We start from the raw sequence: 19,773 nt of genomic DNA, 5'->3' as shown, positions 1-19,773 counted from the left end.
AATAGATTAAGGAAAAAATGCAAAAAATAGTTTTATTTAATATATTTCTGCTTCACCAAAACAAAAAAAAAAAAACAGATTATTTTATGATAACATTTTGCTATAAATAGACATACAACAATATTCAACATGGATAGTTCATAACGTCATGTCAAAAGCCCGAAAGCCTAAATGTGTGAAAGTATATGATATTATACTCAAACACATAAGCCAAATTGTTGTTTCGTTGGCTACAATGAATCTTTCGAAATCAGAAACAATGTGCTACTGATTTTACCTTTTCCAAGAAATTCCGTTCAATTTTTAACACATTAATCATCAAAAATTAATGTTAAAAACCATCCCTCAACCTTTTTTTCTTTCTTCAAAATAATTAGCAAACCGCTGTTAAAATTTTTGCAGCACGCATTAGCCATAAATCACGGCGCCGATTTTGGGTTTCTTTGCACACCATTTTTCTCGCTTAGATATAGCAAAAAAAAAAACCAGTGAATTGATTTCTGTTTCTTCACCTTCGTCAACACCAACGTGCGATATTGACAGCCGACCGCTGTCTGTCTGCTTAACTTTTGGCGCGACGGTTTTTGGTGCCCGAAACTTAGAAAACAGCACCTCAAGTTGTGTTAGCTCCAGGGGGAAAGGGTATGAGCAGAAGCAAAAAACACAGTGACCATCGCAAAATGGAATTCCCACAAATAAACCCCGATAGAGATGTCCCCCATTCGGGCTCGTTGTAAATATAGCCGATTTGCCGGAGGTGTTCAATATTTTCTTCGCCACCAATTTGTTGCTGCGAAAGCGAGCACACACCCCGCGTTATCCGGCTCCCACACCACTCTGAGGCGCATGCACATTTATCACATGGTGAAAGAATATGCCACCCCAACTTACACCGCAGCCGCAGTCGGTTCTTTGGTACTTTGCCGTAACCATACAGCCACGGCTCCAAATGTGACCTTGAAATATTTGCTTCCACCCCGATTTAGGGGTTTCGGGGGGGATTCGGCAGAAAGTGGGAATCGTTACAGACAGAGTGACGTGACATGGTTTACTCTGCACGCGGTCATATTGAGCGAACTGGGTTTCTTTTTTTTGTTGTTATCTTATTGCTATATGTGCTTATAGGACGGTGTAAATGCATGAGTGACGGAATGGAAAAGAGAAACGGGAATGAGGAGGTTGCGATTAGGCGGGAGGTGGTTTTATTTATTTGATGATTGAATTTGCATCGGCGGAAGTTTGACGGTCGCGAAAGGATATTTGTCTGGCGGGAGGTTTTTTTTTGTGTCGGGTGAATTGGTTTTTCTGGTTTTCTTGGTCGTTGCATTTTGCCAAACGTGAGATCGATATTTGCTGAAGACATTTTGGTGCTGTTTTTTGTAGTTGCTGCTCGTGAGCGAAGACAGACATGGCAGTTTTTTTTTCGCTGCATGCATTACATACGATTGCATCACGTTTGATTGGAGTAATGTGGCACGTTGCATGGAAATGTATTGTTTATATAGTCTTTCTCTCCCCTCCCCCTCTCCCCTCCTCCTCCTACCGATGCGATATTCACCCTAATCAGTAACCCAAACACTACCCCAATCAGGAGACGGCCATAATGACCCACGCCGAAGCGCAAACTTTAATGCATAAATAATGTCTTAATTAAATTTAAAAGTAATTTTTCGAACAGCAGCATAGCAAAAAAAAAGCCCAACCCGCAACGGAAACCAATCGGGTCGGCCCGAACCGCACGCAGGCACGCAGATAATAGGGGCAGCGATTTATTCGTATTTACTCATGCCTAGTTGAGTAATTACGCTCAATTAATCTCCCTCTCGTACGAGACTAATTTGCCTGGTTAGAGGCACAAAACCTTTCCCAGCTCCACGCAGGCATTTGCTGACGCGCGTTTGTCAACCAGTTTGTCACTTAGCTGCAGTGGTGCTGCAGCGGTACGCTCGCAGCACCGCCGCGCGCCCGGTCGTTCGCACTGGGGGCACCGGGTATGGTAAACGCGATACGCGATAAGTCGGATACCGAAGTACATGTGTTATGTAATTACTGCAGAATGCTACCCTATCAATTACTGGCCGGAATGTGTGTGTGTGTGTGTTTGTTGGTGCCCTGGACTAGATGGTTTACGGGAGGAAGGAAAGTAAAAAATAAAAATAAAAAAAAGGGTAAAAATGCAGCACTTCTCGTAACGTTCATACCGGTTCGCCTGTTGGCACTTGGGCTACACAATAATTCTAACGATTTGGCCCACGTTGTGCGTTGATTATTGGTAGCGACTATTAACGCTATGATTAGATCACCTGCACGGGGCACTTGGGGCCAAAGGAGACTGTGGAGATGTAAATGAGATCGTATCGCCGCTAACAGATGGTTAGCGTCGATTGAAAAACGTTTAATCAACCCCATTAAATGAACAACCAAACACATGCTGCTAATATTTTGCTTGACACATTGGCCACTGTTGGTTGATGGTTTTATTGGCTAATTAAAGTGCAAAATAAAGCGACGATTCGATTCGCCGATGTGTTGTGCGTTTCGGGATTCATCTCCACCACACTACACAGTACAACTGATTCAACTTTGGGGTTTTGCGAACCTGTTCGAGGGCCTAAAACCTCCCCATCATTATCTCGGCGTACCCTGTGCCAAGGACAGTGTGGCTGCAGGTCACCTAAGTCCCTGCAAGGAAGTCGTTAATCACATCCGATAAACATCTTTATATCGTGTGGTTGCGTCCAGAGCGTACCTTTTTACCCATGTGTGTGTTTGCCGAGTGAGACCGGTGCTTAAGTGTCTTTTGGCCACGAAAAAAAACGCATGCTCACAACGGGCCAAATTAATGCCACCATCTTCAGAAAGCAATGAGAAGCGGAAGCTCACAACACACAGCGAGAGGGTTTTTATTTTCGGAATATGTCATCATCATGATGCGTCCTGCTGCTACCGACGAGATCTCCGCTTAAGCATGATGCTACCGTTTGGACGCCACGGAGTGGAAACCTTTAAGAAAAAAAAAACAAATGAATGTATGAAAACATACGCACAAAAAAGCGTTAAATAACGTCGTCAACTAGTCGCGACGGGTCCAAACTAGCGGCGTCCGAAAAGGCGCCATCAAACATTAAGCTGGCTGCGTACAACAAATCGTTTTGACATGATCGCTGCTACTGGTTTTGCGCAAAGCAGCGGATGACCGCTATGCGCTGGAATGTCGTTATTGCACCGTATGAGGCGGCGCCCGTTCGCATTGATTTTTTGTTGGTTCGCTTTTTTGTTTCGTTTTATGTTTAATATTTTATCTTAAAAATTCGTTAAAAGTGTCGTCCCAGTGTTTTACGAAGACCTTATTATAGCAAAAAAATGGATACGTCAAGTAGTTGTTTACTATCTTGCTTAAATCACAGGTTGTGGTTTTGTGCAGTGAGTTTTGGATGTAGATTTGACCGAGAAGAAGGTAAAAATAACATTTTTATAATACAGCTATACTCATGTCATAAAACAGAGTATATTTTGAGCTCGATTAGATACATTGAGAACTTTTTTCTACCTTGGAATACATACTGGAGACTTCTGGGGATTAGGATCCGGTTAGGTTTCGGTTCGAAATTTGAAAAGTTAATGGAAATGTTACTGCGAGTTTCTCAATTCGCAGATTAGAAACTGATTTCTCATTTCAATTGTTTCTTATAATACAGAGATTCATGCGTTTCTGCATTCCAGACTGACATAGGCTTTGGTATTTTCATAAAAGTCACGAAAAAACGTTTTTTAACGCTTCAATTTTGGATCTGTTAATGGTAATTTAAAGAAGGAAATTAATCGTCTGATGTAGTAAAAAGTAAATACAATCAATACTTCAGAACTGGATAGAATAACTGGAAATACTTGGAGAAGTATTGAAACATGACTCTTTGCCATATCTAATGAAGTAAAGTGTACGATATGGATCGGCAACAAACTGTGACGGATGATTAGTATAGAAATTAGGCGTCAATGTTATCGCCTGAATAAATATTGCTGCTCATTTATTCAAATCATGTGGAAAACGAACATAAAGACACGAAAATAATCGAACCAATTACTCATATACAATAACCCCCTTTCAAATGACAAATTCCGCGTGTAATTCACACCTGATTTGTTCTTACGAAGAGCAAAACGGTTCATTAAACGTGTGTTACAATTGTCATAAAACGATAAAAAGAAGAAATGAAAAGAAAAGACAGCGGCAAACATCGTAGCAGCGCGTACGGTTTCCAGGCCACCTGTTGCTATCGTAGTAATTTGACGAAGTAAGTTTACTACGAATCGTACGGTCGGGCCAAACCCCGCCGGCGGCACAGTGTGTGCATGTTTGTAAATCAATCTTTGCCCAGTCAATAGACTAACGAACCGAACCGCACCGTAGCTACCCGAACCGCCGCGCTCAAGGATACCGACCGGATGGGCTGATCTGTGCCAAACGATAGCCGGGTTTGGCAACAGCGGGAGGGGCAATGGGCGACGCACACGGTGCAGATAGAACCATTGATTTACTTCTACCTCGCTCGCTTAACGGTTTGCCATCCCCCCGAACGGTGGCAGTGTGCCGTACGGTTGCCGTACGATGATGATGTATTGATTTTTCCTCTCTGCCCGGGAGCGCACCGACACGTGGACCTGGACGAGTGAAAGTTACCGCTGGGTAGCGCTGGTGTGCTGCAAAACTCAATTTACGTTCGTCCCGACGCGTTCGTTCAACTTTTACGAGCGTCCCGCCATCGCGTACCGCTCCGTACACCTTGCCGACGTTTGCGCGAATGTAGCTCACCTGCAGCCTGCTGCTGCAGAGTTGGGCTGCATCTTCTCCCTATCCCGTGATTGCATTACGGCGGGAGAGTTCGTTTGCATCAGCCAGGCGAGGTTTAGCAGTAAATGCATCGGTTTCGGTCGCATTTGCATCCCGATCGGATCGGACAGGTCGTGCCGGTATGGTGTAAGTAGCGTCGGGACCGCAACACCATCTGCTTGGAATAATGTGTGCGCTAAGAGCACTACGGGCTTAAGGTGCGCTCGATTGATTTGCTGAAGATACAATGAAATATTTTTAATAAGCAAAATTGAGCAACGTTGAAATAACGGGGAATGCTTCTGCAAATGAACAATACACTCCTTACAACAATTTAAATATACTCTTATCCTATTCTGTGTTTCAAACCACTGCTGCATGAAACATGAAATAGCATTCTTCTTCCCTGTCGCATCGCTTTAAAGATTCAATTCGTAAATGCACACCGGCCCCGGGTACGCTTCGGTGCGGTTTGGCACACTATTGCTTTTAGGCGCCCCACCGCAACCTCCCATCTCCGGTCACGTCAAACAGCTGACATGGGGGGAGCAACGACCATGGTAGCGTACCGTACCGATTGCAATCGGGGTGCCAGAACCGCTCCGTGATTGAAACCGAAATCGGGGACAGAATAAACCATTAGTCAATTTAGTGCAGCGCAAAATCGCAAACTCCCCCTGGGTTTGCGAATGCGGGAGGCAAGATTGATCGAACCTGTAATGCAATATTGTGTAAGCTTTCACTCTACATTTTTGGCTCGTACTGTTACTACAGCACGAAAGTACACCCGGAGGTGGGTTCGAGTGGCACCGGCAGAGCTAAGTACGTTTTGTGGCTACGGGAGCGATTGAATTTGACAGTGGTGGTAAAATCCGTTCTCGATTGCATTGCTGCCATCATGGTGGGTGTAGAAATAGGATCATGCACAACTTGCAAATGCACAATCGTAATAGATCCGTAATGCATGAGTGCATTACCTTGAGGTTGCTGGAGTGTTTGGAGAGCTTAAAATGTAAACCAAAAACTGAGCTAAACCCACAGTACATTTTAAATGGATTAAACTGAGCGTTTGTTTGATTGTTGCAAGGGTGATGGCCAATACTATTTCGCTTATTACAATAAAAAGTAAAGCAATACAAATGTTAAACAAATCAAAACTCTATTTGAACTACGTATTGTCTGTTTTTACATGAAGTGTTCGAGATTCCAATAAAAATGTAATTGGCGTTCAAATTGGAAATAACCCGGTTCGAAGGACCAAACATGTAAGAATGCCTATCCTGCTATGGACAATCAATAAGTCAGTGAAAGACAAGTCCACTAGCGTTAAGGCAGGTCTCAACCGACCAACGCTTGTTGTACCAAAGAAGAAGAAGAAAAATATATACAAAAATATAAATATATATAAAAAAGTAGTATAACTTATTCGTTGATTCTTACTGTCTTAAATGAAGGTCTAGAAACTCTCCTTACTTTACAACTTATTATTCTTCTTAGTCGTATTATTCTTCTTAGTTGTGCCGGTCTCGTAGTACAGTCGTCAACTCGTACGACTTAACAACATGCCCGTCATGGGTTCAATCCCCAAATAGACCGCGCCGCCATACGTAGGACTGACTATCCTGCTATGGGGGGGAATCAATTAGTCACTGAAAGCCAAGCCCACAAGTGGGTACAGGCAGGCCTTGACCGACATCGGTTGTGTTGAGCCAAAGAAAAAAAAAAAAAAAAAAAAAAAATCTTCTTAGTCATCTGTATTATAATTACTCCCAACTGTTTCTCGTACCTAGTTCAAAGGCTTTACTGTGCATTTCTCATATCTGATCATTCAAGAATTGGTTAAATGAATTCAATTCAATCATCCAAGAATTGGTTAAATGAATTCAATTCTTTATATAACGTCTTTTAAAGACAAAGAGTTGACAGAAAAATACGAACAAAAAACAAAGTATCCTTTCTCAAACGGCTCCTACCAACAAACTTGTTTGAAAAACATAAAGAGCTGTAGAAAAAAGGTGCTACGCTTTATTACACCCGTGTGCCCCTCAGTGCAAAGTGTCACACCTAATCAGGAAACTAACAAAAGCCCCCAGCATCTAAAGGGAGTATTTTCTTTTTAATACCAAAGGAGCACATACTGGTCGGAATTGTATCACTGTTTTACCGCTACAAACCCCGGGTGCGGTATGTAGGTTTCGTCAACAGTCACCGGCCGGACTCAAGCAGCACCGAGATGCACAATTCAATCTGCTCGCTCCGTTGCAGCTCGATTGCATCGCAACACATCTCGACGCATTGCGCAGCGACGGTTGCGATCGCGGACCACTGCGGGAGACAATTTAGAGTGTGCACACTTGAATGCAGCCCGCTCTCTGCTGGGTTACGCCCGCCACTGTGCCGATGAGTGTGAGGTTGACTGCTGTGGTATCTCCAGCAGTCCGCCGTCGCCGTCGGAATTCGTTGTTCAACGATCGGTCGATTATTATTGAGTTGTACTTTTTCAATTATGATGTCTATAATAACCAACAAAAGGGATGGCGCACTCTCGGTCGCTGCCGGTAGCCCCTGGTGCTCTCGGATGACAATGGTGCGCCCCACGAGATGATGATCACCGTAGCTGCCGATGCGCTGATGATAATGATTATGTTGTTGATGTTGATTACACTGATTGGATGTCGGAACTTCCTTTTCCAGCCGTGCTCTCTCTCTCCAAAGCCAAAGGGATGCGCAAAAGGGTACCCCTCCTCCCCACCTCCCCCCCCACCCACTCCAGTATCAGTTTACATCATTGTCGAGCAATTGGTGGAACTTAATTAAAACCAATTCCTTGCCGGTCATGCTGCCAAGGGAAAGCGATACCCTTTGCTTGCGGGTCGCGGCACATGGTCGCCGTTGGCACCTAGGCGGCGAAACGCGGACGATCTAGCCACGCCGGTCATCAAGGGTCGAGTGGAGTTGGTGCAATTTAAGATTTATTTTCCTAGCATTCCCTTTCGTCAGTTTCCGTGATGCGGTGGTTGCGGCAGAGGGCTTTGGGGTTGGTTGAGGTGAATTGAAGCTTACGCTTGCTACAATGAAACAATTTCTATTTCTGCCATTTTTCTTTTCAACCCAACAGAGTAATGGGTTACTCCTTTAAGGTTATTAAGCTCTTTGTTAGCTCTACATCTTTTGTGTTGTGTGAAAGTTTCAAACGCTTAATGTTATTGCCATATTTAAGGTCATTTATATCAATGTTTATGAAAAATTATTACTAAAATGTTTAAAAAGAAATGAAACGATATTGATGTGACCATAAGTATGGCCATTTACTTTTATAATCCTTTCATTTATATAAGTTTCATTGTTTCTTTGTTCAAAATGATGAATAAAATCAATCCTTTTTAACGTTTTTAGTTTAAATATTTTGGATTTATTTAATTTAATTTATATTTATATTTAATTTATTTATTTATTTGGAGTACATTTTGCCTCCAAAACTCGTCAAACACTATAAAAGTCAACGTAATGTGTTTTTAAAAATCATTCGAAAGTTGTAAAAAAAGCTGCATTTTATACAGATATTTCCTGGTAATAGTGTTGCGTGATTCGTGTGGCGCACGGTGCACCACACGCACCACGCACCATGCAATGCACCGAAATCGATGCGCTGGTTGTGTTGTTTTTGGCTCCAAACAAAGTTCACCCGGTCCTCACGTACCAGACGCGATCGGAGCGATCGAGTGCTCAGTTTTTATGATCAATAAACCTTCATTTTTATGCTCCCACGCAATGTCGTCAGCCCACACCCCGCGTGGCATATCAATAAACCTGAGCGCGCAGTTGTGTGCCGTTCTGCCCGTAGCATGCAATTTTTATTCTTAATTTGCAATGACCATTCCGATGCCTAATTTCGGATCGGTTGCGGTTAACATGCGCCTGCGACGCCTAGCCTTGCGTTGCTGACTTGCCTGCTTATCGATTAGACCATAAATCTTGTGTGTACAATTTGTGCAAACCTAAGGCTCTCGCGCCCCGTCCTCCGACATCAAAGCAAAAGGTTGTACCGGGTTGTACCGGGAGCTGATCGCGATCGCCGCGATCGGTTGCGATTGTTCTCGCGGACAAATTGGTTCTCCCTTTCAATTAACTGCGGGTGAGCGGTGTGGCCTGCTGAATGATCGTGTAGGCTGGCAACCCCGTAGTATACGCGGTAAGTGCAATTTGTCAGTCGCAAGTCGCGGTCACGTTCACGGCGTTTGTACACGGTTGCCGTTTTTTTCCTGATTGGCCAATTGACCGCAACGCCATTTTCCGCTGGTGCAAAGGGAAGCGCATCATCGCGCATCGCGACAGGACGGGACCCATTCTGCTTCACACCGGGCCACCGAAAACCCAGCGACCCAGCCGTACGCATTTAATTTATTTAGGTTCTGTTTTATCGTCTCTCCCTGTGCCGGTCCGGGGCGGGTACGACAAGTCGTTGGATGGTTTAAAACGATTAGGTAGCATAAACATCACACTTTACGGCTTAGCTGCATCGTAAAGCCAATCCCTCCCGAATAAAAAAAAAAGAAACTGCCTCGCAGGACGGTAGGACTACTTTCAATTAATTTATGACGCAGCAGCATTGGGGCAGGGTGAATGTTGGTGTGATGATGAATTTAAATTTTATTTCAATGAATTTGTGATGCAAAGGCAAAGGAAACAACGACGCAATCGTTTTCACACAAAAAAAAAACAAAATCTCCAAATCACCAATGAAATGCATACGACACATGCGTAAAGTGCACTCGAAATGGCCGAATGGCCGCAGCCCTGCGCAAATGCATCATAATAAGCTGCACAGGCAGTGCAAACTGCCAAACGGCTTAATGGTGGCTTCTACACTGCCTGATTTTATCGCCATTTGTCGAAGGCGCAGCGTGCAGCAGTGTGTGTTATGCCGGCCGTACTGTGGTCTCCGGCTCTTACCTTTCAACAGGTCCAGCCCACCACCTGTGCCGTAGTGCGAATTATATGAAATATGAACGACGGACGGCGCAAAAAGCAACCGGTCAATGAAAGCCCGAAAATGCTCAATGCGTTTTCGCACTCATTTGCGTATGAAAGCGTGACTGGAATTGGCAGTGATTGATGCTTTTTTTGTTTTGCTTCTTCGCTTTACGTCGCTCTACGTTCATAAGCGTCGGGCCAGTGATCGGCTCGAATGAATCATTATAACGCAGTTGTCAAAGCGTCAAAAAGGAAAGAAATGGGAATGGTTTGCGTCTTTGCGGCTGGATTTCGTGATTTTTTGTTGTTGTTTTATTCGCCTGAGGGAGGAGTTTACGCACCTTTGAAGATGAATAATTATTTCCTTTTAGTTGCGGCGTAAGCTGGCGTCAACTTTTTTTCACTTTAAGGTAAACGGTTCGAGAACGCCATTCGATTCCAATTGTGATTTATGTTGTTTTGTTATATTCATGTTGGAATATTTCAATCATATGAGTTATAGAGAAATTATAATGCATTTTTCCTCGCGGCTTTAAACAAAAAAATGGTCTGCTAAACGGAAGCATGCAACAATTTAAATTTATTAATGTAAGTTAGCTTTACCTTTTTTCAAACTCAGAATCAACGTTTTTGATTTTTTTTACATTTTTTCAAAACAAAAAAAAATAAAGTAATAAAAATTATATAACAAAATTACGCATATATTTCTTATATAGTTCTGTTATGAACAGGTTTTAAACTAAAAAATTGTGCATCATATGTACCATTGCTAGGCGTCTCCATTGAGCAAAAATTGTGTGAATATTTCGTTGCCCACATCACTGTCTACTAGACCTCGCGCCGACAACGCAATAAAACTCGGTCAGCCAAAAAGGAAGCCGTAAAGCCTGCTCGGAAAGACTGGCCACCGCTGCTTAGATTCCCTGAACGTCTGCAAAGTTTTTGCATACAACCGGCGGCTTCTAGTTGAAATGGTGCGTTGCATCGTGCTTCACCGGCACGCTCGCACTCTCTAAACCAAGTTAGACAATGGTAAGAGCTGAAACAACACAAAAAAGAAAGAAATGCAGACTAATACCAGGATGACAAGGGGCTGGCGAAGCTTTGCACCATAAATCCATAGCCGCACGCTATTGCTTAAGGAATCCTGTAAGGTTTATTTGAGCTGCAAGAAAAGAACAGTGTGGAACGATGTTTTTAAACAAACCTTCGGTAGAAAAAAGCCTTCAGCTAAACTTTCTTGAAACACCTTCACGTAAGAAACGATAAACGGTTCTAAGAGGACTTGGAATGGCTTCACCTCGCCAATTTTTTAGTTTCGTAACTTTTTTTTTTCAATTCATCATTATAAAAGATTCCCTTTTTTCAAGCATACAGCTTTTTCTAGCTCGCAATCGTGTTGTGTTCCCATGCACTTTCTGATGTTGGTTATTATTTCGCATTACAAAACATTCTGATTCAATATACAATCCTTTTGAAGCTCATGAATACAAACAGTATAGCGTTTATATTAACTAAACCGTGGTTAAATGCCTGATTAACTTAAAAATGAATGCGAGACAATTAAAAATGACTAGTTTTATCGGCTAAACGTATCAGCAGTATTCATGGATAATCTTGAAAGAAAAATAAATATGTTATAACGGCCTATTCTTGCACAACATTGCTGTCAATGCGGACGCTTTATTTTGCCTCCTAAAAAGACGTCATTATGAACTGAGATTCGACGCATGGTGATTGATGACGCACTAGTACAGTAAACCAAATCCGAATGCTAAAGATGCTTAAATATACATTACTGCCATCACGTGCCAGACTCACGCATTAGCATGCATTAGCTATGAAAATATCCACAAGTGAAGATCGCGCGAAAATGTACACACCATTCGGTGAGATACAAGACTATCGAGCAAAAAATGGTAACTAAATGTCTCTAAAAATAATTATTATATTGTAGTAGATTTTCATTTCCTAATAGCCTAGGAATAACTTCATACAACCAAGAACGCAACATAAAACTCACATAAGTTTAGCTACTGAAACGTTACTTTTTTGCTCGAATGTTGCATGAAAATATCTGCAATGAATGATACTCAATTGAAAATGCACCGCACTCTGTGGCTGTGTGAGAAAAAGTGAAAATGCGCCCCGATTAATGAGATACGTGCAACATGTTTCAAATTTTACCGACAAAGCAAACGCGAACCATAAGCACTCTAATCACGTACCGGCGTTAGCGGAGCAAATCAAGCAAAGTGCTTCTAGTGCGACCGCGACCGAGAGCGTAAGCGAGCGAGGCGATAGCGATTCAATCAGTTTCGATGTACCGATCAACCCCAAGCACACTGCTGCGCGGTACATGAAACAATAATGAGCGGCGGGCTCTGTGCAGCAAAAAAAAAAAAAAGAAAAATTGATCGCTCTACTAATGGAGACAGCTTTTAATGAAATAATTAATACGGTATCGCAATCGCCGCCGACCAAATGCCGAACATTGCGCGGCGATGTTGTGCATTCCAAACAGTCGTAAAATTGTAAAACAGGTCCATTTGGACGGGTGGCCACCCCGCATTCCCCCGCACGGCATACAAAGTTGAAACGCGATCTAGTTTATGTTTTACTTCGGAGGGTTTTGCGCTCTAGCTCACTCGTTTTACTCGCGCCACTCTTTGCGTGCGCCACCATTTTGCACCACCATTTTCTACTTCTTCTGTGTGTGTGTGTGTGTGTGTGTGTGTGTGTGTGTGGAGAATCACAGATCACATCTGATCGCTGTGGCTCCGCCGTGTCGTGGCCATCACCGAATCACCGCTCTTTTTGCGCAACTGAATCTATTTCGCTTCCCTGCCGATCGCGCGGCCGTTTTGTTAATTGAATGTAAGGGGACCCCGTCATCTCCGTCGCATCGCATGTGCACCGTTCCGCGGTTAGCTGTCAAAGACATCAAAGACAGGCCTGCCAACCAGTGCCGGCCGACACCGTGCGCTAAGGTCATCATTAGTTTACCGTTAATTGACACCGTTCCGGGGATAAAAATGCATTTTTTTCAAACAATTAACCTTGGCGGACCGTGCGCCTCCATCGGTGGTCACACGAGCACCGCGAGTTCGGTCGGTGGCCGATGATTCACAAAATTTCCAACCGCCCGATCAGGAACGGTGCTCTATGTTTGTGTACGTTTTAATGTTTGTGTTTACATGTGTGTGTGTTTGTGTGTGTATGTTTGTATTTGCTGGTTGATTGCACATTAATTGAATGTGAAATGGTGCTGCTCCTGCGAAACGCAAAACGATCAGGTTTTCGACGGCCATTAAGGACGATGGGTGGTCGAACAAGCTGGTCGTTCGAACGGCAATAGAACACCAACAGCAATCTGCTTGCTGAAAGACCAATTGCTGTTTGTACTGCGCTGTAGTTGTGGAAATAGCTCAACTTTTTATTCACACGCTCGAATGAAAATGTGTGTACATGACATACACTCGATCGATGAATTAGATTTATCTGCGCAAAGCAATAAAGCATAAAAAACCTACCCCCGGAGGTTAATAAGCAACAGGCTTGCAGCTGAAACGATAGTAAAGGAAACAATCGATCCAGCACACTAAGGCTCGCCTAGTCTAAGTCCGCTTTTCTCTAACAAACGATGTCCATTCAATACGCCGTCACATAAATCGAAACGAGCCAGTAATGAAATAGGAATATAACGGCAGGGGGGAAAAAAGACAGATCATTAAAATACCACCGGCGATTCCTTTATCTACGATACGCGAACACACACACATGCACTCTCTTTTTCCCGGCCTGATGGAAAGGTGCATGGTGCAAGATTAATGAGCTATTGTGCCGTTGCTCGGTAATATAGGCAGAAGTGCAGCAAAAAGCACCGTGACGGATGCTTAATCAAACAAGACATTTCAAATCTATACCCACGATAATTGGTTACGGTCGCGATCAGAATCGGTTGCTTCTCCTTCTCCACACCGCATACCGTACGATCGCGCTAATAATGATGGTTGTCCGGGATGTATGCAATCGAGTGGTATGGGTTATGCTTCTTTTTTTTTGCTCCTTGCTTCCATCTCATTTCCCATTCCCAACACGAATGGCGCCGCTCTATCACAGCACAGGCTTCAAGAAAACCGTACGCATTGCAAAACCGGTGGAAATGGGAGTCACGTGCACGGCATATGCAGGTGCATACGGGACGGGGGAAAAAAGTATGTTTTGTGCCACCATTACCCGACTGTTGCCGACTGTCGCAATAGATATTAGTGGAAAGGTTAGCCAGTTTCCCGCACCTTCGCCTTTTTTTATCAAATCGAAAGTTAACGATGGCCCCCGATGGACCCCATTGTCCTTCGATGTGAGATGAATATCGAACAGTGAATGGGAAAACATTACCTCTTAGGAATGATGGCAACAGATTGGACTTTTTTCTTTGTCTCCCTTGTAGCTCATTTCTGCCTTTGTAAGGCCTTTTATGGTGTAATGCATTAAAAGATTAATGAATGTTGTTGATTTATGTTGTTGTAAAATAGGAATTTTACCAACAGTAAAACGTGTCCTCTATACAAAATCATGAGTCACGCTTTCATATTAAGTTACAGTATAAATACTCAACTTTTTTTTGTAACGTCTTAAAACACTTCATTATAAAACAAACTTTAAAAATTCGTTAAATCAAGTTAGAAGCAATTGAATATTTTAACTCTTGATTATTTCACAAAATGTAGAGCTTTAAAGGAATCTTTCAACATGTTTTAAGAAATAAAAAATGAATCAATTATAGCAAATGATATTGTTGAGACATATGCACGAACGCCCTGGTATCTGATCGTATTTAACGAAACAGAGCTTTTAGCTTTCGGATCGAGCAAATAGTTTATGAGCATAAGTGTAGTTCTAGAATAAATCGCTCTTCTAATTTTGCAACTCAACAAGCCACAACCGCCGGTGAAACGCGCAAGCACAACTTATCCAAAATCGTAAGATCGAACATTGGTGCCGTGACCAGGATAACGCAGGATCTGGATTCTTAATTTAACAGTTTCTCGCGGCAATCGCGTGCACATAACTTTGATCCCTCTAGCTGCTACGCAATCAACCAAGATCAATGGGTCCTCGATATTTAAGAAACCAGATTCGTCGTTATCCTGGTCACGGCACCAATGTTTCGTCGCGATTAGTTTTCGGACAAAGTTTTCCTTTTCTTTCGTGAATTTTTACTGCTAATAATTACCAAAGCCGTTGTATTGTTTTGCGAATAATGAACAGAGCTAAAGAGCCCAAATTCTTACAAGAATGTTACAAAAGCAAATCAATAAGGTTTTTATGTGGTAAAAAATTACGCACGATTGCTCAAAACTCGCTTTCACATTATGAGTTTTATTGATTTCAATGGGGAATGCTACATTTGAAATTAATGGCTAATCATCTTATCGGAAATAATGTTATTTTCAGTATTAATGAATATTATCTACTGTAAACAGATTGAAGTTGAACAAACACGTGTAGCTAACATCTCAAACACTTATGACGAATGGCTTAAATGATCAAACACAAACCGATTGCCCGCAGCTTTCGAGCCACAATACGGGCAAAACCACCCATCAATACGGATGCTTGACAACAGCTGATCAAAATTCAAACCAACAGCTAGCCGTACCCCCGTATCGGGTGCCGCACACGGTTGTGCAACCGGGCCGACACGGGAGGGTGGGATGCTCCTTCGGTTTCAATCAAAGAGACCGCAGCAGCAGCAGCAGCAGCCGCCGTGCCCCGTACCTGTAACGCGCGAAACGCTCGCCAGATGCAACACGTGCGACGATGTGCCGCATCCCGCTCCCATCCATCTGACCGCGGCCACACAAAGTGCGGTTCACACGGAGTGACCGGTGGTGGTCACCGTCGCCAAGCTGCTGCCGGTGCCACGATCCGTTTGGCAGTCACCGTGCTGTACCGTGTATGGTGGTGCGCGGTGCATCGATTCCGTTCGATTTCCGTCGCTATGTTCGGCTAATTGATCGCGGCATCTATTATATTGAATTTATGATTTCACTATTTGCAATATCAAGCACCCAGCCGGCCGTTACCGTGTGAACCGTGTGCGGCGGGCTGGGAAACTCGTCGGACGGACCTGTTGCGGACCTGTGCATTGGTGCGATCTTTGAACCACACGCGGTGGCGGTGGCGCGTTATTGATGATTGCATTTCAGGGTTTGCCCTCCGCCTGTTTGCCCTGCTTCCTACAAACCTAACTAACTGCGGCCTTTTCTTGCCCTTTCTCTTCCTTCCCCAGCGGGTACCTGTTGGTTGCGGCGGTTCGACTCGTCGGGAAAGTGCAGCCAGCTGTTCGCACGCAACGTGACGCGGGAGAGCTGCTGCGGGGCCGGTGCCAGCGGTGGGAAGGGCTACAGCGAACGGGACATTCCCGACGTCGGCCTGTTCTTCCTCAACGCGTTCAACGACGGGATGGAGTGCACGTCATGCCTAGGTAGGTGCAGTAGGTGTGCATACTAATGCGAGCCGACGTTAAGTGTCTCTCCGTTGCCTGAAGGTGAAGGGAGCTAATTTTAGTAAATGGTGCAATTGAGTGATAGAGGTTTAGCTAACGATATTCGGAAAAGTCGTTATAATTACAGAAGAACTAACAGTAACTAAACATATGAATTGGAAGTATCCTTTGAAGCAGCATTTACATGAGGAAATTAATCTACCAACTGTAAGTTTAGATCTGTTAACACTGTAACGAACAGTTTGGCAACAATTTGACATTATTTTTTACGTTTTAAACAGACCAATACGGTCAGACAGGAGCTCTGAATAAATACAATAATTATGGATTGCATGTATTTTATTTTCCATTATGTTGTTTCCTGCAGATACCTGCGATCGGACAAAATGTGGCCCGAACAAACGGTGCGTGATGCGTCGCAACCGCCCCAAGTGCATCTGTGCACCGAGCTGCAGCGGGGGCAGCAACAAACGGCGCCCCCAAACACCCCGACGCAACAACCGGCTGCATCAGCTGCACCAGCAGCAGGAGGAGCAGCCGCGCTTTCACCAGCAAAACATTAAGGTGATCAACCTGAGCGAAAGCCAGCGCGGCTACCGACAGTATTTCGCCGACGCCGGGCGGCAACCGAGACCGCGCCAGCTCCGGTACACGGGCCCGGAGAAGGGCGGCAGGAGTGTAAAAAAGACTAGCCTAAGTGAGAACCGACCACCACCGCCGCCAGCCGACGGTGGCAGCCAAAGAGCGAGCGCCAAGCACGGCGCGAAGGATAATGCTAAAGCTAGGAAGCATAATTTATTGGAATCTGTGACATTAGTGAGTAGTAGTAGCAGCCATAGTAGTAGTGCTAGTAGTAATCGTGCAGGCAGCAGCAGTAGTAGCGGTAAGCATAGTAGAAGCAGTAGCGGCACGTCCAAAGGCACCCCGTCCACCGGCAACTGCACCGTGGCGGGCATCGGTCCGGCACCGGCCGGCTGTACCGCGCCGGGACGCGGCTGGACCGGTGGCGAACGGATCGTTCTGCAGCAGAACGGGCTAGCTTTAAATTATCCCACCGGCAGGAAGGGTGCGGCAGCGAAAGGACACGGTGCTACTGCTGCTGCTGCTGCGACATCGGTCCCACCCAACACAACGCGACGCCACCATCGGAAGAGTCCAGCGGTGCCGGTGCGCGGTGGCAACCAGACGACGAGCGAACAAACCCACCGAAAGGCCACGACCGTGGCACCGTTTGTCGCGTTCGGGAAGCCCAAGCTGCTGCGGGTGCCGCGGGTCGGCCGCAAGCAGAACGCGACCGCGGTGCGGGTGCCGCGCCGCGAGCCAAACTATTTGGATGACGTTTTCTTCATCGAGAACTATCACAGCAAGCAGCGACGCAATCGCAAGCACCCGGGCCTACCGATCGAGGATGTGTGGGGCAACGAAATTATGGTGAGCTTTGCTCAGATTTGCCGCTCTGGCAGACATTTTGTATCATTGTTGTGAAATCAAATTAATTATTGATACTGTTTTCTGTGCTCTGCTTGCAATCTCAGCATCAGGCTAGTTTCTACAACCCAGTTTGTGGCACAGACGGTCGGACGTACAAAACGGAGTGTCAGCTAAAGAAGCGTGCTTGCCGGCAAGAGATCACATCCCTGATGGTAGCCTACAAAGGACATTGTCAAAGTAAGTAACAACTTCATGCATTAATCCAATCGAGTTACAAAAAGATCAAAATTTTCTGGGAATATTTGTGATGTAGTCTCCAGGTACACTTTTTGAAGATACATGATCAAAACCTAAAGATTTCAGTCCTCGTCGAGTACTTCAAAAGCTTAAAGTTAGAGTTAGTTAGAGTTTCAAACTACGCATGACCTAAGATGATAGTACCTAGACAAATTTTGAGTTCTCAGCTTTATTTATAAACAATCTAAAACGTTTACGCACGTCAAATAATTATCAATGGAACTCCCTAATTTCGGAATTATTCTATAGTCGTTGAAGTTAAATAATGGATTGGATCACTCATAGGCTTTATTCCTCAAAAGTAGTGATCTCCAACTTTTTTAGCATCGTGGAACACTTGGCTATGAAAATACATTTGCCACAGCCTAAATCTATTGAGAGCATACTTTTTGTAGACTTAGTTTATAGTTTTTGATCAAAAATATCTCCAAATCTTATTCTAGACATGCCTGATGAAAAATAAATGTTGATAATGGGATAGATATGCACGATATGTACAGTACGAAGCATTTCTTTTTCCAACATAAATTCTTTCACGGATCACGACTGTCAACGCCACGGACTACAAGTGGAGACCACTGCTCAAAAAAAAGTCTATTTTTGTTTTTGAGATGCCTACTATTGAATAAAAAGCTTTTTTAAATCACAGTCTTTCATGCAACTCTTGGCTTCAATTTTCATTAGTTGGCTCTATTTCCTCGTAGCATTATTCCAACAAAAAAATGTAGTTGTACTAATGCTATTTGCCATTGTCACATCATTTCTTCATTCTTTAATGAGCAACAGCTGAATACAGCTTACATTTGATGGTTATTTTTATGATAAATCATGACTCCATGATGAATCATTTGTCCGTTTTTAACATATTGAACTCGCTGCTCTGATCATTATTACACCAACCACGCAGCTGATCACGTATCACTAACCTTTTTCGCGGGCCTGAACACTGACGTGTGGCATACGCAAGAGACAACATATGGTCGGGTTAGCTATAAACTGTTGAAAGCGATACCCTCGAAGCTAATTAGAGCAACTCCCTCGCATGATCGCGAGCGACAAGATGAACGTGACTTCCTGCAACGCTACCATTGCCAAACTCGTGCGCACGCCTGGCCTGGCGCATCATTGCGCCCCGGCCAGTAGAAGCAGCGCCCAGAGCAGAAACATCAAACAGGTCATCTTCCCCCTCCCTTGCACACATCTCACGCCCACCCATGTGCATCCTATCAAAAGCCGAACGTTCACTTTGATGACAGAACGCTTCAGCACTTCGCGCAACACCCGCGAAAACCCACCAGATCAAACCGTTCTGCTCCATCACTGTCCAAAACGTGTGTACGGAACGGCAGTGCGGAAGAACCAGGCACCGTCACGGGGCCACGAGCCTGGCGGTCGTAAATTTTACCCTGATTTATTTTCTCCCTCATCTGCCTGGCGAGTGGCTGGCGATTACCACTGGCAGTGGAGGACGCGCGATTAACGTAGCCCGGGCTCAGCGTGCACTACATCTACGTTGCTTTGAAGATACCACGCTCATCGCTCAGGATATGGCGGTGCTTGCGGTGCTCGAATTCGTTTGTTTGTCCACGCCAAAGAAATTGACCAATCTTCTCGATGCGTATGTGCTGTGTGTGCATAGTTAGTGCTTAAATGCTGATGGAAATGGTGATCATCAACTGCGGAATCGCGGTAAAGATTATTGTTCTTACCGGAGCGACGGTAATCA

At 44.3% G+C, this 19,773-nt stretch overlaps 1 protein-coding gene across 1 annotated transcript in view; it reads left to right on the top strand.

Annotated features, from left to right (window-relative positions):
- The window catches only part of LOC120893626, a 70,845-nt gene that overhangs the window by 24,350 nt on the left and 26,722 nt on the right, over positions 1-19,773 (top strand). Inside the window, exons 3-5 of the mRNA XM_040295629.1 lie at positions 16,104-16,298; positions 16,687-17,750; positions 17,855-17,987. Of these exons, the coding sequence (XP_040151563.1) occupies positions 16,104-16,298; positions 16,687-17,750; positions 17,855-17,987 (1,392 nt within the window). The remainder of the gene's footprint in view (positions 1-16,103; positions 16,299-16,686; positions 17,751-17,854; positions 17,988-19,773) is intronic.

Source organism: Anopheles arabiensis, chromosome 2, assembly GCF_016920715.1.
Source record: "Anopheles arabiensis isolate DONGOLA chromosome 2, AaraD3, whole genome shotgun sequence".
Lineage (NCBI taxonomy): Eukaryota > Metazoa > Arthropoda > Insecta > Diptera > Culicidae > Anopheles > Anopheles arabiensis.
The sequence above is the reverse complement of the archived record's forward strand: the minus strand, read 5'-3'. Positions and strand labels throughout refer to the sequence as shown.